The 26,830-nt window shown below is 36.1% G+C and overlaps 1 protein-coding gene across 30 annotated transcripts in view; it reads left to right on the forward strand.

Moving 5' to 3' along the window:
- LOC108049979 (disks large 1 tumor suppressor protein) overlaps positions 1–26,830 on the forward strand; it is a 41,388-nt gene that overhangs the window by 2,962 nt on the left and 11,596 nt on the right. For 8 of the 30 annotated variants that reach the window (XM_017131409.2, XM_017131412.2, XM_017131413.2 and 5 more), the window contains exons 1-7: positions 3,345–4,263; positions 4,778–4,909; positions 10,232–10,356; positions 11,532–11,708; positions 18,072–18,257; positions 24,687–24,710; positions 25,813–26,361. In XM_017131409.2, the coding sequence (XP_016986898.2) occupies positions 3,378–4,263; positions 4,778–4,909; positions 10,232–10,356; positions 11,532–11,708; positions 18,072–18,257; positions 24,687–24,710; positions 25,813–26,361 (2,079 nt within the window). In that variant the 5' untranslated portion in view covers positions 3,345–3,377. Of the gene's footprint in view, positions 1–385; positions 625–958; positions 1,116–1,230; positions 1,824–3,344; positions 4,264–4,777; positions 4,910–10,231; positions 10,357–11,531; positions 11,709–17,404; positions 17,676–18,071; positions 18,258–18,315; positions 19,676–20,282; positions 20,442–20,780; positions 21,061–24,686; positions 24,711–25,812; positions 26,362–26,830 lie in introns of those variants that run through there. The other 22 variants (XM_017131418.2, XM_017131417.2, XM_017131422.2 and 19 more) reach the window with 17 other exon arrangements.

The raw sequence follows: 26,830 nt of genomic DNA on the forward strand, positions 1-26,830 counted from the left end.
AAACTATTTAGATATCAGTTTTGTTCAGTTGACAACATACTCATAATATGAAATAATTTGGCTAAATATTGACCAAAACTAAAGCGAATGCCTCAGTTATTTTCGAATATCTCGCGTTGGGAACTTTTGAAAGGAGCAAAAAAGGCATCCGACGCAGGCGGATAGATATATATCTGGTCTCTGGTATCTGGTGTATATGCAAACACTAATTGTTGGTCCGTCGACCGACGACTGAGAATCGCTCGGGATTCTCATTCTCGGTCGGAAAGAGAAAGAAGGGGGCCAAGAGAGAGATGGCAGAGAGGGCGGCCGAGGGCCAAAAGCAGAGCACCGTTATTGCCTCAGTTGGACGTGTGTCTGTGTGCGGTGCGGGTGTGCGGAATTTCGGAATTTCGACCTGGCCAATGTAACAAGTTATCAAGCAAAGAGCCAGAGCCAAAAAAGGAAAAAAAAACAAACAAACGCAAAGAACCCAACTTTGACATTTCAACTCTACCTCTACTGTATTTTTTTTTTATGTGTTTCGCCATTTTTTTTTCGAGTGAAACTAGAGCAACTGCACAAAAAAACATTTAGCTGAAATAGCAAAAAGCAGCCAGCACACACACAGACTGGCGAAAATATGTAAATAAATTCACCTCGACAATAGCGATCGCGAAACAAACGGCCAGACGAGAATTTCGACATCGCCGCGACGCGATTTGTTTTTGCTTTTCAACTTTTTCTTATTTCCCAAATATGAGTGTCTGAACAAAAATTAAGCACAGTGGTCACTCGGAAAGGCAAACAAACAAACATTGACATTAAAAAATTCCTCTTAAGTTTTTCAATAATATTTTTATATGCAATCGAGTCGTATTGATTATATATTATATTGGCTTGCATAAAATTTTGAGATCTTTTAAATCTATTTTGAAATAAACTGAAATTTTAAACACTTTTCTTAATTTTCATCCATTAAAAATGTGTTAACATCAAAGAAATATCAATATTTAGTAAATTAAAATACAAATTCGAATGTTTGATGGCACATATAAAGTACACTAAACCGTAACGCATATCGAATGATCACTGTACACTTTTCGTTGCAATCGGAAGCGTATTTAACTGCGCCCGTGAGTGTCTGCAATTTTCGTAATTTTTTATGATTATACAACAATATTTGTTTTGATGAATAAATTCTGAGGAGCATTGTTTTTCAATCGTTCTATTTTGTTTTTCGCCTTCTAGATGTTGGATGGAATATAGAATAAAGTGAATCAAAAAAGAAAAAACGATTAGAGTTTTTTTTGTGTTGGTGTTGTGTTGTGAAGAAAAGAGAACGACATTTCGATGACAGCCGAATTTCAAGTGAAATATAAAAGCTATAGAACCGGAAGTAAAGGAAGTGCCACTGAAATGTGAAATTCGCAAAGAAATCGAGAGAAAACGCACACGTCAATGTAACCACAAAACTGCCCCTAAAAAAAACTAAAAAGCGCAAAATTAAAACAAAATCTCCAACTTCGTTTGAAAGCCAAAATAACAATATTTGTACATAAAACACACTATATACTACCATATACGGAAAAAATATATATCAAATATATATATATGTGCCCGCAGAACTAAAAGACGAAAAGCCAACGCGATTTTCCAGCATATTTCCACTCGAAAGCGACTCCAGTAAATTCTCAAAATTGCGACCCACGCTTTTCCGAGTTCGGCGGCGTTGAACCACACTCAAAGCTGCTGCACCACCGCCATTTCCGCTGCCATTTCCACCAGCACCACCATAAATAGTAGCAGAAACACCGCTCACAGAATGCCAGTGAAAAAGCAAGGTAAGCGAAAAATTGCACTTTTATTCCCCTTTATTTTGTTCGGTTTTTTTTATGCAATATATCACTCTATAGCATTACGTTGAAACCCATTTAATTGGCTGCCTTATGAATGGCGGTACAGGCAAAACGGTGTACAGTTGAGTAGGTTATGGTATTTTATAACAAGTTTGCAGCACTTAAAACTCGTTACCTCAAAAAATTTTACAATAATCAATAGAACATAATTAAGAACCATTTCAGGAATTTTAAAAGTTATTAATATATGAATATATTGTTGTAAATTTAATTGATAAACATTGTTAAGAGGAAAACGAATTTCAAATTTAAGGCAGAAAACATTATCAATAGCAAAAGAAAAAAATTAAGTTACCAGAAAAATTTAAATATCGCGTTGAAATTATAGTTATAGATAACAGTACAACATTACATTATATTGATTTGTGGGAAAAGTTGTAAGCTTCATGTACATAAAAGTTGGAATTAGTTTTTCAATTGTAATTTTAGTAGATCATTGAGCTCTGCTGGTGCCAAAAGTTTGTTGTTCCCCTTTAAAATTTAAATGAAAAACTTCTCCGTTTTGGGGCAATGGGAATATATCCAACTGCTTTAGAACCTCTAAAATAAACTGAATTAATGCAGACAAAGAATTTTATTTGATTATGTCACATACAAATCATATTTGGTCAACTGAAATGGCCAAAAGAAAAAGAAGAAAAACCAAGCGAAGAGCGGAATAAAAGCTGTAAAAGACGGAAAATGGGAAAACGGTCTGGGATGGGGATGCCAGCAGCCTCGCAAATGGTCAGTGAAGGTCATCGTCGGCGTTTGACGCGTGCTGGGGACATCAAACTACGGGCACAGATACATTGTTGGTTTAAATATATATTTTAGGGTGTGTGAGTGGCCATAATGCGACTCGATTATAATAATAAATTATGTGTTTAATTTTTTGGCAAACGTCGGACGAATGACAATCAACGACAGCATAGGGCTTGACCCCTGACCTCTCCGAAAGGCGACAACCAACTATGTGCATATCTCCGTTTAAATAATACGTTATGATCAATTAGAAAAAATTTAAGCATTTCACTTGATTTTCTTAATAAATTGTGTATCGATGTGCCAAAGTTGAAACAAAAACTTTCAATGGGTTTAAGTATTATTAATAGATCAACTTTGCAAAATATGTAATTCTACTGCATCGATTTTTGGTAACAACTAATTGGGAAATATAAGGAAACAATTAAAATGTATTTAAATGTCTAAAACCAATGATTTGGAAAATGTTGGTTTAAAATAAAAGCCATATTCGGGCATTTTCCTTTCTTGATAATCCGATGTTGTACTCAGTGTAGCTGAGAGGTAGAAAAATGCAGAAACATAAAAGGGAATAACTAGGCCAAGAAATAGAGAAAAATGTTTAGAAAGCGTCAATCTTTATTGATTTATCGGCGGCAGCAGCCCCCGAACTATGGCATTATAGGGCTCAAAAGTCGGGCCAGTTTAGCGCGGTACTTGGACCCGAAGAGAGGTCCCAAGAGCAGGTCCCCAAACATGGACTCTGATACGGATTCGGATCGGGAGAAGAGCAGCGATCCCAACGAGGGGCTGCTGAGCAGCGACGACAAGTCTTTCCACGACAACGACGAGGAGGAGGACTCTTCCCCGGCGGACGATGAAGAGGAGCCCGAGGAGGAGTCTTTGCTGCCGCAGAAGAAGACGCCGCAGATTCGAACGGAAGACCAGCCACCATTGGTGCTTTTGGTGCAGTCATCGGCGGAAGCCGTAGATGTGCTTGAAGAAATCGATGATAGCAATCGGGAAATTACCATTAAAGATGGGGATATAGACAAGGAACCCGAAGTGGAACCCGAACCCGATCACGAACCCCTGAAGTGTCCTTCCTCCCTACGCGATAGTGTCCGCGAGTCCGTCGAATGCTTCTATTCCGCTCAGGATCTTTTAGAGTACGGCCACATGCTCTCCTCCACTTCCATGGTTCGAACTCCAGACGTGGAATCCGGATACTTCGAGAAGTCCGAGAGTGATGCCTCCCGCGATGAGTGGGAGGGTCCTTCGTCCTCTTCATCGGGCGCAGCTCGTTGTCGCCTGCTGTCCGGAATATCCGGACTTTCCGTCTCCTCGTCGAGTCGGCATAGTTCCGAGGGCCTGCGAATGGAGTTGAGTCGATTTCGCACCATGATCGAGACCCTCGAGCGGGAAAGTCTCGAGAAATCGCAGTCGGAACTGCAACTGAGGGCTAAAACCAAGCCAAAACCAAAGCCCAAACAGAGATCCCACATCCAGGAATCGACGGCGGAGAGTGGTTCGGATCAGGGTTCGGAAAAGGATTCCGAGCGGGGCTTCTGTACAACGGTTTTCGGACAAGCTGGTCTGGAGATCAGCCAGGATGAGCAGGAGCGGATTGCGGATATACAAAGTACGCTATAATGAGGCATTTTCACCTAATATCAAATACATGCAATATAATCTGTCTTTTAAATAAATCTCACAAATAAGTAAAAGCTTCTTAAACCTCTGTAACCACAATTGCCCAAATTAAAACAATAGTAATAAGCATTGTAATAATTGATTTCTGAAGGTCAACAAATAATAACATGAATAGCTACATTAGCTACTAAAGGACCAACTAATAAGAATTAGATTATAATAATAAGTAGAGGCATAATTATAGGAAATGAGTGCAGTTAAGAAAAAGAAAGGAAAAAAATATGAAAAGCCAACTGCCATTAGAGGGATTAATAAAAATGTAGTGAATAAAATGCACTAATAATACTTAAGTCAAATAATAGAAACTGCGAAGCTCATAATATTTATATGAATTGATCAAAATAACTGAACCGTAGGCGATAATATTATATCTGGTATAGAAATAAAGAAAATAATTATCAGTAGATATTTATATTAATAATATTCTCTTCTATATTTTACAGAAGCTCATCGGGCTCTCGAGCTGCTCGAGGACTATCATGCGAGGCTTTCGGAGCCGCAGGATCGGGCGCTGCGTATTGCAATCGAACGCGTTATACGCATATTTAAATCTCGCTTGTTTCAAGCGCTGTTAGGTGAGTAAAAACAGAAACAGAAAAAGAATAATAAATAAGTATAGTAGTCAGTCTCCTACTATATTTACCGACCACAGTGATAAATACGTTTAAACAAGTTGAATAGAAAATAAACCCTAACCAAGCTCATCAACATCTATTGATTCCGAAACTTTAAAGTCCAACAAAGTTGCAAACTTTCTGCCAAGATGGTTAAAAAGTGTTTGATGAGCTGGAAAGATCCTTGAAAAGTAGTTCTTATCTGTACAGTTGCCTATCGCTCATCGATTTTTGGTCTGCTCTGTTTCTTCTTGCTGGAAATTATTTTCACTTGACAAGCAGCAACACAAACAGCAACGAAGGGAATAGCAACAACAGCGGCAGCAAAACGATAATATTGCATAGGATTTGGGTCAAACAGGCCAAGCAGCGCAGCAATAGAAACGCTGAAAATAGCAGGCGTCTAATAGTAATGCGGATAATTCAGCCTTTTTCACCGAATCTGGCTATTCCAAAAGATCAATAATAGAGTTGATTAACTTTCAGATTAATAGGCTTCGATTTAATAGAGATACAAATTTTCTAGAACAGAGAAAAATTTGTATTTTGTGAAATAATACATGAATGATCAAAAAATTCTTAATAAAAGTTAGTTTAATTCAAAGAACTCAGGATCTATTGAAAATTTGGTATGCAGTTTATATGTAAATGATCGATTAATATAATGTTTTAGAATTGTATATATTTTAGAAGGACTTTTTAAAATTTATTTTTAAATAATGTAATAACTTTTTCGTCAAAAACAGCTTTTTAAGAATATTAGAGATCCTAAACGACTTATCTGTGATTAGCCATTAGTTTTTTTTTATGGGACTTTTGGCAGCACTGTTGGCTCGCTGCTTGAATTCTGTTCTCGCCCCATCTCTATCGTTGGTTTCCCCATCTCGCTCCCTGTCCATAATACGTCCATCCATTTTGAGACGGGCGGTTGGTCTGCAGTTGTCTGTTTTGCGGGGATTGCCTGTTGTATAATTTGCAAAAGTTCTGCCCTATGCCGCGCCCCATCTCTTTCTAGCCCCCAATGGCCCTCTCGCTCTGTGTGCCCCCGTCCCTTTCTATTGGCCCCCTGGGTGCAAAATGTGTTGCCCGCTGTCAGTGGCAGTTGCATAATCCTTTTCGTTTCGTTTCGTTTCGCCAGAGTCCTCTTATTCCTCTTCCTCTTCTGCTTCTTCCTTCTATCCCGCTGCTCCGGTGCTCCGGTCCTCTTCCTCTTCTCCTGTTACCGTTACAGTTTCACTGGCTGCGCTTGGCGTGTCAGAAATGTTAAACGGCTAACAAGCACACACAAACTCAAATGCAAACAAGCCAAACACGTGACACGTTGGAAAACAGGAGCTTTTATATGGCCAAACATTAGGTTGGACCTAAATTGTAATAGGCGTATGGTCACACCTCGTCACGACATGATCAGACATGTTTGATACTTAGAGATGGTGAAAGACAGCGATCACTGCTATAAATAAATATGGTGTGTCAAATAGATATTTTCATCGTTTTGATGATAAAATAACAATAATATGAATGTGAATTTAAAGCTTTTCTGTTCCCTCGCCCTCCCCTTTCACATCGTAGTTTTTATTTATATATATTAGATTAATATAATTTAGATACATTTATTTATATACAAATATCCAATATCAAACATTTTGTTATCCTCAAAATATAACGCCAAAAAGAAAATGAAAGACAATAACCTTGAATATAAACACCATTTTGGTTCACCCCACAAAATTTAAGGTGTGTGTGCGTGTGAAATAATTAACAAGGTATTAGCCGCATCCCAACACACGAAACACGTGGGTGTAGGTGTGTTTCGGGTATAATGTTAAACTTGAGTTTAGGTTTCAGTCTCTGCCTGTCTCTCTCTCTCTCTTTCTGCTATCTCCCTCGCGCCTTTGTTGGAAATTTTTGCATTGAATCTGTTATGGTTGTATGACACCGAAACTGACTTAATTGTATTTTAAAAATTATGAGTATTTACATTGGCAAACGATTCACTCAATACGTAACAAAATGTTAATTGTCACATATTGAACATTTGTGAAGGGGACAACACTGCGTATGAGTTATAACTTTAGATTAAAACTTAGTTGTATTTTTCAGTACACTATTTCTAAGGCTTTGTCCCTGAGTTTATTTTATTTTCATAGTTTTAGCTTTCAGTGGCATACAGGCACAGCAATTGGCACTCAGGTTGAAGCGAAGGATAAAGATAAGGACGCGCCAGGGGTTGAATAGGGGTGTGAAAGGTCATGAAGAGCCATGTGCGGGCCAAAATCCCAATTTAATTGGCCTAGAATTCGAATCATCTGTAGCATACTTACATTTACATATACATATTCGAGTAGTACAATTGCGGTAGAAATACTAGTATCAATACAACGAAATTGGTTAAAATAAATATTTAGTTATAATAGATTATGCATTTTAAAATATTAATTTTTTATACCATACCAAATTTGTATTATACAAACTATTAAGAATTGTTGGGGCAATGATTATTTCCTCAGAAAAACTAAGTCATAAAGCTCCTATTGATTTCACGGCAACTGTATATATTTGAATACGTATGCAGATGTAATGTGGATACTTTCAAGAGGGGTCTTATCGATTTCCTGGAATTCCCCACAGCGAGATAAAACGAGAGATGGCGTAACCTGAAGTTTAGCATCTCTTTTTCATTGGCATTGGCATTCAGCTGAGCCAAGCTAAAAAATTTTGGCTCAACAAAAATAAAAATAAAATCCGAGGGAAACAAAGCAGAACACAAATTGAAGGAACAATAATGGAGGGAAAAATAACAATGCTTAAGAAGCCATTTACAGGAAGCATTCCGGGGCATTCGATAACTCATTTTAAGCTCAAGTGGCCAAATCGATTGCATAACGCAAAAAAATTACGATGTTTATGTGCACATACAGTGGACTCTCGGAAAAAGAGCTATAGGTGACATTGTTAAAAACGCTTTTTTAGGCAGTAACTGTAAGTTATTGTCAAAGTTTTTGCAGAATTTCAAGGTATTAAATTATTAAATTACTCAAATTATGTCATAAAATAGTAATAGTATAGACTTAGCATTTGCTTACAGTCTTTAGTATTTTCAATTGTTTTAATAAATATATATATATAAACATATGTTTGCAAATACAGTAAAAACGTTTATAAAATAATATATTGTAAAAAGAAACAACATAAATTGTTGAGAATTTTAACGAATGATTTATAATTTTTTTCTGAGTAATATTTGTTTTTTAAATTGTGAAAATAGATAACGAGATAGCCCAATGTGATGTTTAGTTTGGGAGTGTGTCCTGTACTTTATGTACACGCTTTTCAATGACTGCGCGTACTTTTCCATGCAATACTGGTGGCAAAGCAATGCCCCATGGTATTCAATGCTCCTGTTTTCTCTTTCCCCCTTTGTATGCCCGTCCCTCTTTCTCTTTTTTGAGCTGTCGGGCACAGGAAATTAAATGGGCGCCATGGATTTCGTTTTAATTTTATTTTTTCCAGTTTTTTGGTTCCGAGTTTCAGTCGGATTTCAGTTTCCCCCATTTGGGCCACTTGACTGCTGTTGAAGCGAAACATATTGGCAGCGGCATATGGTGGTATATGTTTGTGTGTGTGTGTGTGGGTATGACCACGCCTCCCCCACTTGTGCCGCCTCTTTTTCCGACACCCCCTTCCGCTGTCAGTGGCGGCGTCAGTTTTCACTGAAATGTGTGCATTTGAGATGCATTCTGACAGTTTCTGATTTCCGCTTCTCTGGCAAAAGCCGTACAATGCCTCTATGACACTGTAATAAATAAAGAATTTAAGCCTGAACCGCACTAAATAATAATTTATACATTCTAAGTTGGCAGTTAAATTATAAATGGCAAGCTAGAGGCCATTAAGCCCGCACTGGGATTTAGAGAATCCATTATTCATGGTACCAATCAATGGACATTTTAATAAATACAAATCGTATTTTCTTGTTGGCCAATTATCAACGAATTTTGAATGAAAAGTAAAAGGGGATTTATGCTTTTTTGGGTAGAATATAAATACAAAATTAATAAGATATAATGCTGTTTAAAAAGTCTCTGGATAATTAAAAACTTTGTACATTTAAAAGCAAACGAAAAATGTTTTCTGGGCACTGGAACTTTTTGTCACATTTTCTTTCAGTGTTTCTTCACTGTATTTAACTTCAAATTCCCGGCAGAGTCTTCGATCCGTTTGTTTATTCGTTCGGCTGCACTTCAGTTGCTCGTTATCGTTATTCAATGTGTTCGACTTTATTAACCGCACTGCCACTTTTATTCCCTGTTTGTTTTCACAATTCAAGAATCTGTGCTTGTGTGAAGGAGTTAATCATTCAGATCTGTTGTGTTTGAGTTGGTCTTTTATTTTTTGCTGAGTAAGGCAGTCGAGAGAACTCAGATTTTAAAGGCCTTCGGACCGGATACATCCATTAAATACCAGCAGCTGTGCCAACAAATAGAGGTTCGGAGTGATCATTTATAAAAGCTTGAATAATCGGCTTTTTTGAGGTAAGTGATTTAATTTTTGTTTATAAGGAATCAAATATCTAATTTATTTTGTTTTCTTTCAGAACGGAAATATTCAATGGTCTTGAAGGAGTATCGATAATTAATAAAATTGGAGGAATCTTTTCATTTTTTGTTGAGGATGAAAATTGTAGCAAAGATGTCTTCATGATAAATGACAAGAGAGAGTTGCTGCTTATCTTCCTACATTTATATAATTTAGGATTATCATGTGACGTTTCTTTTAATTATTGGAAAAACTATAACAGTTATTATATAAATTAATAATTAAGAAAATGCCAGTGAGACGTTAAAATGACGTAAAGGATTCCTAATGTAATTATTTATTCGAAAAATCAAATCTTGTTACTGTTAGAAATGATTAACTTTTAACGATTAATATTCTGAGATCTTTTTTTTTTAAAGATTCTTAAAGAATTATGTATACATTTTGAAATGAAAATATTCACTTACATGCTCTGTTTAGATTTTTAAAATAATCAAGTATAAATGATTTAAATCCTCTTGAAAGCTGTAAAACATCATGAACTGGTACATTTTAAATTCAGGTTTTCTGACGTTAAATTTAGAATATTTGTTTAAGAGAATAAATCTACTGAGATTTTTATAAACAGTTTCTACAATGGCTTACTTTTTTTATAAAACTTTATATATTAATAAGTTTTAAACATGCTTTAAGAGCTTTTTTTAGTAACACTCATACTAATTTTGGATTACTTTTCCATTTCAGATATACAAGAATTCTATGAATTGACATTATTGGATGACTCGAAGAGCATACAGCAAAAGACAGCGGAGACCTTGCAAATTGCAACCAAATGGGAGAAGGACGGACAGGCCGTTAAGATTGCCGATGTGAGTAGGATCCTCGGAGACCACAGTTTTCTATTTAGAACGTTATATATTATTGGGATGAAAAATAGTTCTGGGGGAGGTGTGAATTAAAACGTATCCCCGATTGCCAATATAACTCCTCCTGATTAGACCGACTTTAGATTTTCGTTTCAACATCATTGTCATTTCCTCAAACGTACTTATTCATCTGTTAACGCTCATCTTTCATCTATATATTCTGCTCTTCTTTCGAGTTTTGTTTCAATATACACTTAAATATATATATCTTCTATAATGTTTTGTTATACTCTCTATACTGTACTGTTCTCAACATGTTCCTTAACAAAAACTATATATTAATTATAAATCAGTTCAACTCCCATCTATAAATTATATTCCTGGATTAAAAGTCCATAACCTCTTGGTTATACTTTATATTTATATCTCTTCTGTAATGTTTTACTATATTATACCGTTCTTCGTCTGTTATTCTTCCCTTACGATAGTAATTCTAAACCCGTTTAAAACCCACTTTAATATATTTTTCCTGTTTTACGCTTTGTATTAAGATCAATTAAATCCTCAACGATTAGCTTTTACTTTGATATACCTACTTATAGATATTTCCTAAGGTTTTATTATAAAGTTCTTCGCCTGGTTCTCTTTAACTTTTATACCTATATGCGTTTAATTCTGCCCCCGTTTTTGTACATCTTTCTTAATCCTATATTCTTCGGCTGCCCTTTCGAATTGTAATACAATCTAAATCCTTTTCTCCTGTTTCCGTTTGAGATCACTTAAATTCTTTGCGTTTTCCTTATACTATGTATATGTATTTAATTCTATACTTTTCTGCCTGTAACCATTTTACATATTCAGAGGAATCAGTGAATTTTCTAAAGATTTGAGGACTTAGAAAAGCGTCGAAAAGTATGCTATGATAAATTTGTCTTCGATAAACCGATGTTACATTTTTTCGTACAATCTTTTACCGAATTTCTTAAGTTTTCAAATCACTAGAAATCTTCAAGGAACCCCTGATTTCTTCTAGTTCCTGATTCCAATTCTGTTATCGCCGTTGTTTCCATCTCACTCGATCTGCTCTACTCTATACTGTTCTCTGTTCTTCTCTTCTTCCACATCACGCCTACTACTACTACTACTACTACTACTTACTATCCCCGAAACTCGCACAGTTTATCAAAACTTCAAATTTAAATCGCAATTGCGCCTATGAGTTTAACAACGACGCCTCATCCAATCAAACCAACCAATCAGCCCTCAATCAGAATCAGATCGCGAATAATGTCAGTGCCCAAGCGCAGGCCGAGGCCCTCAGCAGAACATTTAAGAGTGAATTGGAAGAGATATTGGTAAGATACACACTGCATACATCCCATTGAGACCATAATCATATATTCTATATCCATTTGGCATCGCCACTAACTCTGTTACCAGTTTTTTTTTACCACACTTCGGGTTATCGGGAAGATTACTATTAATTTAGATAGTAAATTATAGTATTTCTTGGGGCTATAACTTTCAATGAAAAATAAAATAATATTAACTATTTTAGCTAAGCAACAGGTATACTTTTTAAATAGTTGTCTTGAATGTTTTCAAAGTTAAATCACAATTGTTTACTAATTAGTATTTCGTTTGGTATAAAGTTTCCACGTCGCTTTCAACTAAAAACGAAATTTTAAATGAGAAACAAATTTGTAATATTTAATTACTATTTTATTTGAGAAGAATTTATGCTTTTCAAACAATTGCCACATAAATTTTACAAAGTTGATGCACAATATTTAACTAATTGTTAGGAAATTGTTTACTAACTGTTGATTTAGAAATTGTTAACTAATTGGTGGAAAGGAAAAGTTTTTAATTTGTGTTATTTAATTTTGTAAAGCCGAGCTGCTGTTCAGCAACTCTTAATCTAGCGAATAAATGGGTTAATATCCGCCACATAAAAGTGGAGCCCCATTAGCCTCCTGCAGTGGATGCAAAAAATCGAGAGCAGAACCATTAGATGGCCCGAAGCTAATTGAAATCTCTTGAACATGTCCCAGGGCCCAAGCACGTGGCGAGTGGATGGAAATGGGCGGGAGTGGTACTCAATCCTTGAGAGAGGCGGTTGAATGTCCTTACGCCTTACGCCCAGATGTCCCTTAAAAATTGCTGCGGCTTAAGTGGCTATGACAACCGGTGCACCCATTCCACGCCGGTAATCATGGCACTTGGATACCCATTACTTAAATATTTAATATATACGCTACTCCTTAAATGGATTGGGTACATTTACGTTTTGAATAGAAATTATGGGATATAAAATGAATGGATATCTATAATTAATATAATTTATAATTTTTGATTAAGATTAGTACAGAAGTGCCTGAAGCTCTTTGTTGATAAAAGTATTCTGAACATCTGAGAAACTTAAACTTTTTGAAAAAAATATAACCACAACATAAAAATGTTCATATAAAAAAAAAAAAATTATAAATTTTTTTTAGTAACTACCATCAATATAACTTTCAAAGTTACGCTATTAATACTAATGATAGGATTAATATCTTAATATTTTTAATATTCTCAATATATTTTTTATGAACTTGAAGAGTAACCCAATGTCGAATATTTTTGGTTCCGGTTCGAGGTGATTGATGTCGCTATACTATACTATACTATACCTACACATTAAAAAAAAAAAAACAGGAGCAGACACAAAGGCTCAGATTTCCAACCTTTCGCTTTCTCCTGCCGTCCTGCTTGCACCCACTGCTGCCATCTCACTTGCACCCGCTGCCGCTTAGCAATTTACTTTGTTTGTTGTCCTTTCGCGCCCGCTTTTTTGTTGCTTTTTGTTGTTTGTCGCCTGGGACATGCGTACTAAAAATCGGAGGGTCGTCAAGTCGTCGAGTCGTCGAGTCGTGAAATTCAGAAATCGTGAAATCGTGGAACCGTAGAACGTTCATCGGAACGGCGAAATAGCGAAACGGTACGTCAGAAATCGGCAAACGGTAAGCGATAGTATAGACGGTATACGAACGGTAAACTGTTGACAGGTACAGTGGGCTCTGACTGTTGGTAAACCTCTGTTACCTGGGTTGGATTACTTGCATATTTATTTATATTAATTTTTTTCCTCTTTTCTGGATATGGTGAAATCTTTACTCGGAGGTACCACAGAAATCTAGAATTTTGAAATCATTTATAAAGGTCTCAAAAAGTATGCTATGATAAATTTGTAATCCCGAAAACTCAGAGACAAATGCAAGAAAGTTATGGTAAGTTTTACCACAGAGTACGTTTATCTGGTTTTCCTGAAACGAAATCCTCCAAACAAATTTGTTCTTTCTAAAAATACTTTAAATTTACATTGCTGCTTTACATTCAAAATATTTTAATGGAAAAATTAAAAAAAAAGGGTGTTTTTGACCAGAATTTTTATTTTATTGAACTAAAAAGACAGCTCATTTGATTCGAATATACTTACACAAAAAATGTAAGGTTAAGAAATATTGAAAATTTTTCCAAAAGCGAGGTATCACTGTAGCGCAAGCAAGAATTTGTCTTTAGGTTTGAAGGATGCTGCCGGCATGCCGACAAATGTTTGTTATCAGTGCTAACCAATGAACGATTGCCCAAGGTTCCCATTACTTATTTCTTTGGCGCTCTCTATATTTTGTTGCCAGCTTTTTTGTTTTTATGTTTTTGTTGTTTTTTGTTTGGCCGGGCCGAGGCAGCGACGCCGGCAGAGGCGTGGAGGGGGCGGGGGGCGGCGGCATCGGCAGAGGCGGTAAAACACGAACGCTCTCGGTTTTTGGCGAACGGACATGGACCCCCGGACCCGTGGGTCTGGTCTGGTCTGGTCTGGTGTGGTGTGGTATGGCATGGCATGGCATGCCTCTGGGGGGTGGTGGGTGGTAATTCAGAGGGGGCGGTGAGTGGTAATTCAGTGGGGGAAGGGAAGGGGAGGGGGTTGGTGTGTGTACGGCAAAGGAAAAACGGCAGCGGCAGCGGCAAACGGAACGGCAAAGGCGGTAGTAACAGTCGTGCCGTTGACGCGTCGAGTCGTACAACAATTTTGCATAGCGGCGCGTGTCTGTCTGCCTTTCAATATGTGTGTTTGTTGGGTGTTAGTGGTGTGCGTGGGTGCGGGGAATACCCTTTAACCCCCCAGACGCTGTTTAACCCTCGTTAAGCGTGCAACGACACAACAAAAAATAAATAAAGCACAAACACTTGTGGTTCCACAATTCGGTTGATTTTCTACCAATTGTTTTTATTTTAATCCAAAATAAAATATATAAAAACAAATCTTGAAAAATCATTGTTTTAAAATAATAAATGTAAAGAACTTAAGAAATCGAATTCCACTTTATGTTGTCTGCCGATCATTTCCGCTTAATATTATAAGATAATAAGATTTGGAATATGTTGCATTTTTCCGAATTAAAAAAAGCATAATTGAGATCAGAGAAGTAATAAAAGTATGGGACAAGTATGTTTAAATATAATTTATTAAAGAAAAATGTAAAAAGAATAAAATTAAATTTAGCTTCGTTTCAATTACATTCTAGTGAATCGAGCAACTAAAGTTTGTGAATGACATTACTACCTATCTTTTTTATGATATGCAATATATTACTTCAATATAAACATTGAAATATTGCCTTGTTTTTTTTTCTGTGTGAGCCATAGCGTGTTCTTCTTCTCTATTTCTTTCTTTAGCGTTGTTATCAGTCGTTGGTCGGTTTCAATTTTTTTTCCTTTTTTTTGTGTGACTTTGACACATGCGTGTCCATCACTCATCTCCTTTGGCGCCAAAAAACAAACATTTTACATAATTGTAAGACAGAATGTACACATCAAATAATAAAACAAAAAAAAAACGCATGAGCAACCAACTGCGAGAACAAGACAAAACAAGGCAAGACCAAGTTGGAGGCATTACAAGGTGACAGGTGAACTACGGGGCGGATGAACAACAGGCAGACTTCCAAATATTACGTATACGCCCCACGTGCCGCACAGCAATCGCCCACCAATTAAATCCACCACCAGGTGGCGCAAATTAAAAGTGATTAAACCTGCACAGCAGTTAATTGAGCCATTACTTTAATTAATTGTTAGAAATCGTGATAATTCACAGCATATGGTTGACACGTTTGTTTATGATGCGAAATTCCGTAAGAAATTACTAAGAATGTGCATAAAACTTTAGCTTTAAATGAAACTATTTAGTTCTTAAATTATAGTGTTAATGAAAACTAATAAAGACATTAATTTGCCGTTGAATATTCAGCTAAAAAACTAATGAAACATGAAACATTTAAAGTGTTTAAATGGATAAACATAAATGAATGCATAAGTAACCCATTTTAATATAAAGTAATTTAAAATGTTACACTTAAAGTGTTATAGTTTCTCATAAATAAATAAATCGAGGTAATTAAGCAAAAGTTCTTATAAAACTTTTTGATATATTTTATTAAAAGAATTCACTGATTTATAAACTTTAAATGGTTTTCTATTTCGTTCACTTACTTAGTTCTCTCAGTTTCCTCGTTGTTTTCCCATTTCCCTCGTTTTTTTTCTCTGCCTTTTGTTGTGTTTTTCATTCATGGCCGTCTGGCATTGGAAAACATCGTTAAAGCAACAAGAAAAGCAACATAAACGAGACGAGCAATATATCAATCTATTTATTTTGGCAGCTCGCACCGTTTGCTTTTTCAGACTATTCTTTCATGCCAAATAGCGTTTGGATTTTGATTTTCCGCTGCTAATTTCGTCTACAGCAACGAAAATCTTTCGAATTTAGAACATCCGCTCATAAGAACACATGTTTCTCCACTCCGGCTGTAAACAAAAAGTATTTGGCATTCTGATTTCGGACCTTGCCACACACTTAATTCAAATCTGACGCCATACGAACTTTCTGTGAGAAAGCAATGAAAACAGTAGTAATTCAAAAGTCAAACTGGCATCCAATTTTAATCATTTTTAAACATAAAATATAAAATCATTCTAAAAGTCATGACAAATATCACTATAAAATTCTCAAAGATAAATAAATGGAAATTCCCGAACATCAAAATATCAGTAAATGTCAATGTTAATTAAATTTATTAATGAAGATATAATTAAATAAAAAGTAATCTAAACAAGGAAATTAAATTTGATTAGAATTTAGTCCTCAGTTTAAATAAAATATTAGATCATAAATAACAAATTTGAGAACGTAAATATTGATTCTGGCAAACTGATCACAAATCAATTTTTCTCTCATTGCTAAAAAAAATAAACAAGCTCCACAGAAAATAATGAAATGATTAATGAATTCGTTAGAAATATTTAGTATTTTTTCGAAACGATTACCAACCGGAATCGGTTAATTCCGGTTAATTAACTGTGTCTATTATTTCTTATATGGCAACCAAAATACTGGGTTTTAAAAAACATCCACTATATATGTACATATGTATGTTTCGTTTTTTTGTGTGTAGCAAAAATTGAAATGGCAAACAGATTTTCATCTGGTTTTGTGTGTGTAATCGGTGAAAAACAAACAAAGACAGGGAGGATGCCGATTTCAATCCCATTCGTTCCAGCTTTTCCGCTTTTCCGGCTGTTTGCACCCAACTTGTTGCTATCGCAACTCTTCAAAGGAAAAATAAGGCATCACATTATCCTCTTGATGTTGTCCTCTCATTTAATTCGGTTATAAAATTCTAATTTAATGCAAGGCATACAAAAGATGATGATATTTTATTAAAACAGGTGTTTGTAATAATAGGCTATTTATTACTTCAATTTAATGTGTAATTGAATAAAAGAGCCCAATTATAAATAAATTTACCTAAGGTAACCGAATTGTGGAACCATTTTGGTGTGAAAAATACTAGTTTTCTAACTATTTCAAATATTTTTAAGCGAAAATGAAGCGCACAAAGTGAAAAACTCAAACACAATCAAAGGGAACATATTATCCCACCGATTAAAATAACACGAGAGCTTTATTTTATTTAAACAATATAAATTGGTAAAAATCGCTTGGGAAACCAGGCACTGCACTGTGAGAAATGATTGACTGGGTGTCGATAGTGCGGCATTCGCGGCGTCGCTTTTCCAATTATGTTGGTGCGCGATCTCCAGTGCGGATGCGTCGCCGTCGACGCCAACTGACCGCTCCGCCTCCGCAACAACAACAACAACAGCAACATCAACAGGAGCAACACCAATCCAGGGATCGCCAGAAAAAGGATAAAGAAAGGGACAAGGACAAGGAATCGGGGGGCGGGGGCGGTTCGCGGTATGCCTGCTGTTGTGCCAATGTAAGTGGTGTCCTTTCACCAAAGGATACTCCTCATAAATGGGGATCAATTGGGGATAAGCAATAATTCTATTGATATTATGGGGGACATTAATTTTGTTAACATTATATATCATATGTCAATGTATGTGGTTTTAATGGGTGAGACGATGTAAGTGGTAAAAGGGCAAAAATATCCTCCTTTTAAATAGGGATCAATTGGGGAAAATGAAGCTTCTAAATAAATTGGGATTATGACCTAAATTCTCTCAATACCTATTTCTTTAATATTTATATTATTATTAATATAAATTTTACTCAATGCCTACATGGCTTGAAAAGCGAATAATTCAAGTTGAATTTCAGTACTTTGTATGATCTTGATCCTGATCGCCTTTCGTTTGATTTTCTTTCGCAGAATCAGCGCATGCGCATCGAGTCGGATACGGAAAATGCGAAGGAGCCGTCGGCCGAGCAGCAGCAGCAGCAGCAGCAGCAGCAGCAGCGCAGTTCCCGCTCCCCGCAGCAGCTGCAGCAGAATCCGCAGCAGCAGCAGCAGCAATCGCAGTCGCAGGGATCCAAGTCAAGGAGCGGGTCGCAGACTGTAAGTTGCTGCAATTTAATCATTTGTGCCAACGGCTTTAGCTAAAAACCCATAGCAGAAATCACAGATACAGATAGAGTCACTCACACAGATACACCAACACCAACACGCACAGCAACGCAAGCGAATCCTCGTAAGCCTCCATCAACATCAAAATCAACATCAAAGCCAACATCAACACCAACACCAATACCAACATCAATACCAACACCATTACCAACTTCGCCTTAACAGCGGCAATCAAGCTAAAAAGCTAAAGCGTGCTTTCGAGTCAACCTAAATTTTCCACCCATTTTCCGGCGGGGAAAAGTCCTCGAGGGCAGAACAACCAGCTCAAGAACATTCCGAGGAAGTGGAAGCAGCTGGCTGTGTAATTAGCCCCCTGCTCGAAGAATTCATTAGTTTGTAGTTTTCAAGGCTGCTCCCATTTGCACTTCGTTTGGCGGTTTCACGAACAAATTAACAAGCCAATAACGATAACTATTTAATTAATTAAAATCGGTTCTGTTAATCAGCAAAAATGTGATATAAAAAAATTGTATTTATCAAATTTATATTCACGATTTTTTATAAAGTAGATCTTTAGAACATTAGAACTTAACTTAGAGATTTTAAATGAGCAAAGCGATCTTAAGAACTGACTAACCTTGAAATTTTAAATTTTATTTTATAAATTACAGAATTTTTATTCTATACCCAATTATCCTCACTATTTTATAGCTATACAATTCCACCAGTTTTATTGTTACAAATGTATTAAATTCTTTTGAAATTCAGAGAACAAATATGATGTAATGTTTTGTTCAATACCATTCTTTGAGTTGCAGTTCTACAATGCAACCGCATTTTTAGCTCAATTATTCATTTAGTAAGGAAGACTAGACCGCCCACAATTTTAAATCGCAAATGGAAAAGCCAGTGCAATTGGGAGCACGCCTGTTTTATACCTTGCCGCCCCCTCCATTTATCCGCCTTTTTTCCCCCATTTTGCTGCCTTTTTAACGAATCGTTACTTACTTAAGACGCTTAAGGCGCTCGGCCTCCTCGTTTTTGTGGGCCAAGCGTCGCCCATTTCCGTTTCCGGTGCGTTGTTGTTGCTCGTTGTAGCTAACCTGGCCAGAAAGAAAATATAACGGAAAGCGGGAAAATTGCCAACAGGCGTAACACATTTTCTTTATATTAAAGCTTACGTTGTTTATACTAAGGATTTAGTGCATGATTCCGTAACGTTTATGCTATCTTCCAAATGAATTTTGATTTGTGTTTGACAGCGAATAAAAAACCTTGTAATAAAGCCAATTTGGTCACATTTATTTGTAATTTAAGCCTAAGTTTTATGCATGATTTGGTTATGTTAATGTTTTTAGTTGCCAAATAAAAAATTGATTTTAATTTAAGAAACTTACCATGTGAAACATAAAAAAAAAATATATATATACATTTTTGCGCTTTTTATTTGACATGATTGTTTGTTTTTATTGCATTGATGATTTATGGTTTGTATTGATTTTTATTTTTAATTTTAGTTTTTTTTAGACTTTGCAATACGAAACAAGTGATAAATGGGAATAATGATAATATATATTTTGACATATCAACATGAAAATTCATAACATTGGTTTCATGTTTAATGACTTACATGGGTTGACAACTATTCTTACTATTTTTGTGGGACTATTGAATACAATGAATATTCAAAAAATATTTTTTTAAACTAGGATTAACATTTGGGCTTTTTCGTTAACTGTTGGGTGGATTTTTTATACAATTTAAATATTACTATTTAAATTATAACGAATCAAGTTAGCAGTGACTCAAACCGTATTCAGAAACAAACCCTCTCTCAGGGTGTTTTACTGATCGCAGGCAATTAGATATATTTGTTAAAATCTTACTGCCCCAAAAAAATTTTAAATTTTATTAATCTAAATTGCTTAAAAAAATTAATTAAATTTAAAAAGGCTCTGTTTATAATCTAGTATTTTTTGGTATAAGACGAAGATCATTAAACGGTCACATCTCCGATAGGCGTCGCTATCGATTTTTTTGCAGCGCTATTAGATTAGTTGGGTGTGTTGTTTTCGTCGCGTTCGGTTTTCCGCCGCCTCTCTCGTTATTTTTTTGTTTGTTTTTTGTGTCGGAATCTGGAAATGTGAATTGCAAAACACAATCATTTCTATTTGCGTGAGTCAGTGTACAGTTATTTCCGTCGGCAGTTATGTACATAACTGGAGTGTGTCGATATCGATAGGCCGCCTATCGATCGGAACGGAGGGGGAAAAATGCCAACAAAACAAGGAGAGAGAGAGAGAATTTTCGTCGGTATACCGAAAAAAAAATCGCTCTCTCCCTCTCTCGCACTGTGTTATTTTTTGTGTTTGTTGTTGCGGCAGCGGCCTCTTTTTTTAGTTTAGTTTCCCGATCGCTAAAACACAAACAACACGCCCGTGCGTGCGATTTAAATATAATATATAAAAAGTAAACCGCTAACCGTTCGAAATGTGTGCATTTTTGTTTATCTAGTGCAAAAAGTTGGATAACCAGAGGCAGCAAATAAAAGCTAAAGTAAAATAGTAACGAAACGGAGTGAAGAAGAAGCAGCAGCGCCGGCTTTTGTCCGTGTGTTGGTGTTTGTGTGGCTGAAACGTTAACCCTTGAACTGCCATAAAAGTATATAAAATTGAGATATATAAATAATTAAACAAAAACTACAGCGATGACAACACGGAAAAAGAAGCGCGACGGCGGCGGCAGCGGCGGCGGATTTATCAAGAAAGTTTCGTCGCTCTTCAATCTGGATTCGGTAAAAATCGGATCTTTATCCATTATCCATATCCATTGGCTTTATATAGCCAACAATATCTGGTGGAAAAGCTTGGCATCAGCGATCTATATAGTGCGCGATGATTCCATGGTTTATTTTTAAATCAAATTCGCAGACGGACTGAAAGCTAGCCGATTTTCCTCGATTCAAAAGCAATATACAAGTGTGCGAACAGCTGCGGGCAAAATTATAATACCAATATTACTTCTATTACTTCCTGTTTAAAGTGCATTGAAGTGCATTTCGTTTTATGGCAGAAGCATTTGTTTATACAAGTTCTCAAAAAGGTTGTTTAGTTACGGCCAACTAAAACATTTATATATTTGTTTACACACGTAAGGGGCTTTGTTTACCTCGTGAAGTATTACCAGTAAACTTACCCTGAAGCTTGCAAACTATAACTTGTTAGCTTTAAAAAGCTAAGATTGTCTGTTTTAAATAATTTAAACCTTTTTATTCGATATTTATAGCGAGATATTAAAAAAAAGCTAATTTATTTAAAAAAAAATTTAAATAAAACCAATTTTAAGAAGTAACAATAGGAACTTCCCATTAAAAGACGTTACGTATATTGACATTTTCTTATTCAGTCAATAAGAAATGAACTTAAAATAGTTTTTTGATTATTATTAGTCAATAAGAATTTCAGGTAGTTTTCTTGGGTTTTAGTTTATTTGGAAAACAAATGCTTATACCTTTTTGCTCGCCACTGTGCGCACATTCACACTCACACAATTGGGTGCGTTGTCATCGTTTTAGCGTCTTTGCATTGCGTTCGCAGCGAAAAAAAATATTAGAAAGACTCTCACCATCTCTTTCTAATGCTCGGCCAACGGTTCTTCTTTTGTTGGATTTGTTATTGTTTTCGCTTCTTCTACTACTGTTGTTCTTGTTGTTGTTGCTGGTGCCCTTAATATTCAGCGCAGGCGTAGCCACTGCACTTGTTGTCGTTGTCCCCAATTCGATCTTCCATCTCGCTCGTTTTTTGCCAGAAATAGTTTTAATTTTAAGTCTTCTGCCACCCACAAAACAAAGGAATTTACAGTGGACGTCAGCTACATGGGAAAGTAATGACACTTAAAAGCATCCAAATAGTAGGTTTTATAAAAGAGTAAGGTATTACTACGTTTGATAGATAGATAACAAATTTATAAAACACAAGTTAGTCATAAATCTCAATTGCTATCTTTTGCTTATGACCTACATATAAAAATCTAATTTATCTAAACCAATATCCACTTTAAGACACAAGGCAATTAACTTTGTGGATTCAGTATATCACACCAGTCCGCTTTTCAAAAAACTTATAAACAAATCACGCGTCAGTCGGCAGTGGCAACAACAAATCCGAATCCGAAGGACAAGTTTACATATTGAACCATAATTTTAGTACTTCCCACCCCCTCTGGGTCGGAATAATGGAATAATGGCTTTGGGTTTCCGTTTCGGTTTCGTTTCTCGCAGGTGTTTCGACTACGATCATCGTCACGTCCCGTTTCGTACGTCCGATCTCATATAGTAAACCCCTTGGCAAAATGCCAACATTTTCGTATTTGATTTGATCAATGAAGTGCAACGCAGCTTGACGCATTCAAATTTCTCATTGGCCCTGCTCATCTATGGATTATTAATAATATGTTATATAGTATATAGGGTGTTTATGTTGGGACAATTCCTTATTCACGCAATTTTCCTATGAGTCATATTTGTTTATCTTGGATAATTGGGTCTTTGGTTTTTCTATTCTATATGTTCATTATATAAACAAGCTGTTGTATGGAAAGCATTTTCAACGATTTTGGGATGAACAAATAAAAATATTTCGGTGACAGTTCTTTTTTATTTTCATGTTTTTGAAATCACTTAGCCAACCAATTTTGCCCATGAGTTTCACAACCTAGAAAAGATAATTTGTATCTGTTGAACACAGCCATTGTTTACAAATTTACACTAGTGCATTGCGTATTAAATTTCAATTCCCGATTTGCATGCAAAGCGTGTAATCTAAAAAGTACTTGAAATAGAGTATATATTAATGACTCGTTTGATTTGAGGGTTTGTAATTGTTATTATATATAGCATCTCAATTCACTCTACGACAATCTCTAATGTGCATTGGAATTCCGACTTTCTTACAAAAGCTTAAGAATTTTATCGTCTGTGGTTCGGTTTTCCGCATTTTTATTGTGCTTGTGGCCCCCAAGCATATGTTTATCATAGATAAGATAAGCGCTCTATATATGATATGATTTGGGTTTAGTGCCAGCTACTAATTTCAAGGGTGTGCAACTTTACAAAAAAAACAAGGCATACGAAAAAAAAAGCAGAAGCAGAAAAAAACCGATTGTAGCTCGTTGGCCCCGTTAATATAGCGTGCTGTTGTTGTGGTTTTTTCACATTTTTTGTTTTTGCTTGGGGTTTAGTTGGCTCAAAGTCTTGTGTTTGTCCCAACACCCCTTCCACTTTTACCCCATTACCTCCGAAACACGCCCGCTCCTATTAAGTGAGTTCCGATTGTTAACTTTATGATGTAATTTTTCTTCTTTTTATAATTCTTTTTGGGTTGGAAAAAAGTGTAACCAGAGTTGTCAGCGGAAGCCAAAGCGGCACGAACCTGTTAGCCTAAGTGCCATGTACAGTGTTGGGTCGCTAATGGGACCTTATGGAAGTAGCACGTCGTTCTTGTAATTACAAGATTAAAATACAATTGGAAGCGTAGCGTTCATTTTCCAAGAAGTTGCCTTGCTCGTGCTCTTTGATTTCCAATGGGTAATGAGTAACAGATGAAACTGGAAATAGTTCTATAGCAAGTCTGCTAAAAAATTGCAGATCAACAATTAGAATTGAAAGTTTCTTATTGGTTGTTTCTTAAATAAATAATAAACATCTGTTAAGATTTAATTTATTAAAGTTCTTATAAATTCTATGCTCAATTACGAGACCTGAACGGTAGTACAAAAATATCCTAGAGCAGAAAACCTCCCATTTAGCGACTCACCACTGTAGTCCCACCACTGAGTATCCTCCAGCGATTAACCCACAGAGCATGTTAATATTTTTAGCCCGCCTTCTTAAGTTCCCTAGGCGTATACTTGACTTGACCCACTCCCAGGGTTAATTGGCAATTTTTCGCTAGACTAGAGCTACCGATATGGGGGCACTGGGGGGTTAACAGAGAGGGAGAGCAGCGCCCACTTTGCACTGCACCCAGTTTCTTAGGGTTAATGTTGCTGTCGTCGCCGCTTGATGAATTCATTTACACTGGGCTGCTAATCAATTGAACTCGTTTAACGATGCCATAACCCGTCAACCCCCACCCCTTAACCCTCCAAGATCGCAGCGAGTTGTGCAAGCTGTTGTTTTTGTTGCCATTTTTAGCGCACTGTTGTTGGTTTTTCATTTTTTGGTCGCCTGTTAATTGCAACGAGAGTTTTGGCTACGGCCCAGATAATTCAAGATATTTCAAAAGTCGCCATTGACACGATTTTCCATCTCCGGCGAGGGTGCGGCCTGGGGGCTTTCGGGGGTTAATGTATATTTATTAGTCACCGAATAGATCGGATCCTCTCTAAACTTTCCTCTTTCACTTTCATCACCTTCTACAGCTCCATAAGGCGTCGTCGGCAAAGGTAAGCCACCCGCTGGATCCGAAACCAGAAAAGTTTATAATCCATCCTGTTGCCATTGTCGATATCTACTTTATTTTGAAATGTTTTAATAAAACATTTTAAATACTACCTAAAATCATTGTAAATAATCTTATTTTATTTTTCACATCCAAATTTCAAATTAAAGAAAGATTTATGTTGGTTTTAAATTTGAACTTATGAGTTTTTTGACCTTTTCGGATTTTATATTATTATAAATTAAATGTTTTCTCTTTGCTATTAATATCAAATAATGTCATGCTAACGTCTTAAAAGATTTTAATGTTTTATATATATTACAATTTTCTAAAAAATACTGTTTTAAGATTTCATTTTTATTTTACCAAAATGTAATAGAAATCGAGAATGGAAACAGGCAATAATCAACGTTGTTTGTCTTCGTTTTAACTGCATTTGCATTTTTTCGTGTGATCGCCGTGTGTTCGTCTTTGTTCATGTTGTTTTATGTATTCGCCGCCTAACTGAATTATCCATGCTATGACATCACAAATCACTGAAAAGCTGAGAAGGTCATATTCGCATCTGGTCATTTACAGCTCTTAAATTATATTTCAGGGCGTATATTGGGATATTTTCTAACAATCAACTACATTATTTAAAAAGAAAGTGAACTTATGAAGACACATTACAGTATTAACAATTACATTTGTATTGCTATTAATAAAATAGAAAATTAAATTGGATGAATATATTATTATATAATTGTATAATCTTAAATAAAACAGACATGGTTAAGATTATATTGATAATAATATATAATTTAATTAACAATCACTTTTAATTATTCCATTAATTTATAGAATGCAAATGCGAAATTATCAAAATGTTAGGTATCAAAGAAATGTATTTGTTGTAAATATATTTTACATTTTTGAATACTAATTAAATCTGAAAACAGAACCCATTTTACACATAAAAACACATCTCATTACATTTTCACATTATGAAACACTAAAACACTTACACACACCCATTATTAGTCCAACGTTGTGGCCCTTGTGTAATTATATTCCTACCCCCGAACTACTTATGAACCAAACTAAAGATATTCAATCCTCTCCAGGTGAATGGCGATGATAGCTGGTTATACGAGGACATTCAGCTGGAGCGCGGCAACTCCGGATTGGGCTTCTCCATTGCCGGCGGTACGGATAATCCGCACATCGGCACCGACACCTCCATCTACATCACCAAGCTCATCTCCGGCGGAGCAGCTGCCGCCGATGGACGGCTGAGCATCAACGACATCATCGTATCCGTGAACGAGGTGTCTGTGGTGGATGTGCCACATGCCTCCGCCGTGGATGCCCTGAAGAAGGCCGGCAACGTGGTCAAGCTGCATGTGAAGCGGAAACGTGGAACGGCCACCACACCAGCAGCCGGATCGGCAGCTGGAGATGCCCGGGATGCGGCCGGCGGGCCGAAGGTCATCGAAATCGATCTGGTCAAGGGCGGCAAGGGACTGGGCTTCTCCATCGCCGGCGGCATTGGCAACCAGCACATCCCCGGCGATAATGGCATCTATGTGACCAAGCTGATGGACGGCGGAGCAGCGCAGGTGGACGGACGTCTCTCCATTGGGGATAAGCTGATTGCAGTCCGCACCAACGGGGTGGGTGTAATTACAGTAATTCATGAGCGGTATTTTGTATTTGTTGAGTTATATAATAGGTTCAAAAATTATAGAGTTCCAGGTCGGTCCGTTTTTATGATAAATGCTATTATCGCAGGAATTATTTCATATTGTTTTCTGTTAAAAACAAGCTATGTTTAGAGCTTTACTAATTAGTAACTTATATAGTAAGCGAGATCAAATTATTATCTTGTGAAATATGATTAATTTTCTGTATTCTGGAATACTTATATCTTTGAATTTATTAGCTATATGAAAGCAAGAAAGTGTAAAATAATTTTTTTCCTTTTGGAAACCTTTTTTCCTTAGAGAGTTATAATATTTAATAATCATTAGGCAAAGTTTTATTCATGATTTAATATTTCTATATTACTTAAGCTATATAATCGTATTAATATAAAACAAATAACCATACATTTACCTGGCAAAACAGAGTCGGTACTTTCGA

This window comes from Drosophila rhopaloa, unplaced genomic scaffold (genome assembly GCF_018152115.1).
Source record: "Drosophila rhopaloa isolate 14029-0021.01 unplaced genomic scaffold, ASM1815211v1 contig_3, whole genome shotgun sequence".
NCBI classification, from domain to species: Eukaryota; Metazoa; Arthropoda; class Insecta; order Diptera; family Drosophilidae; genus Drosophila; species Drosophila rhopaloa.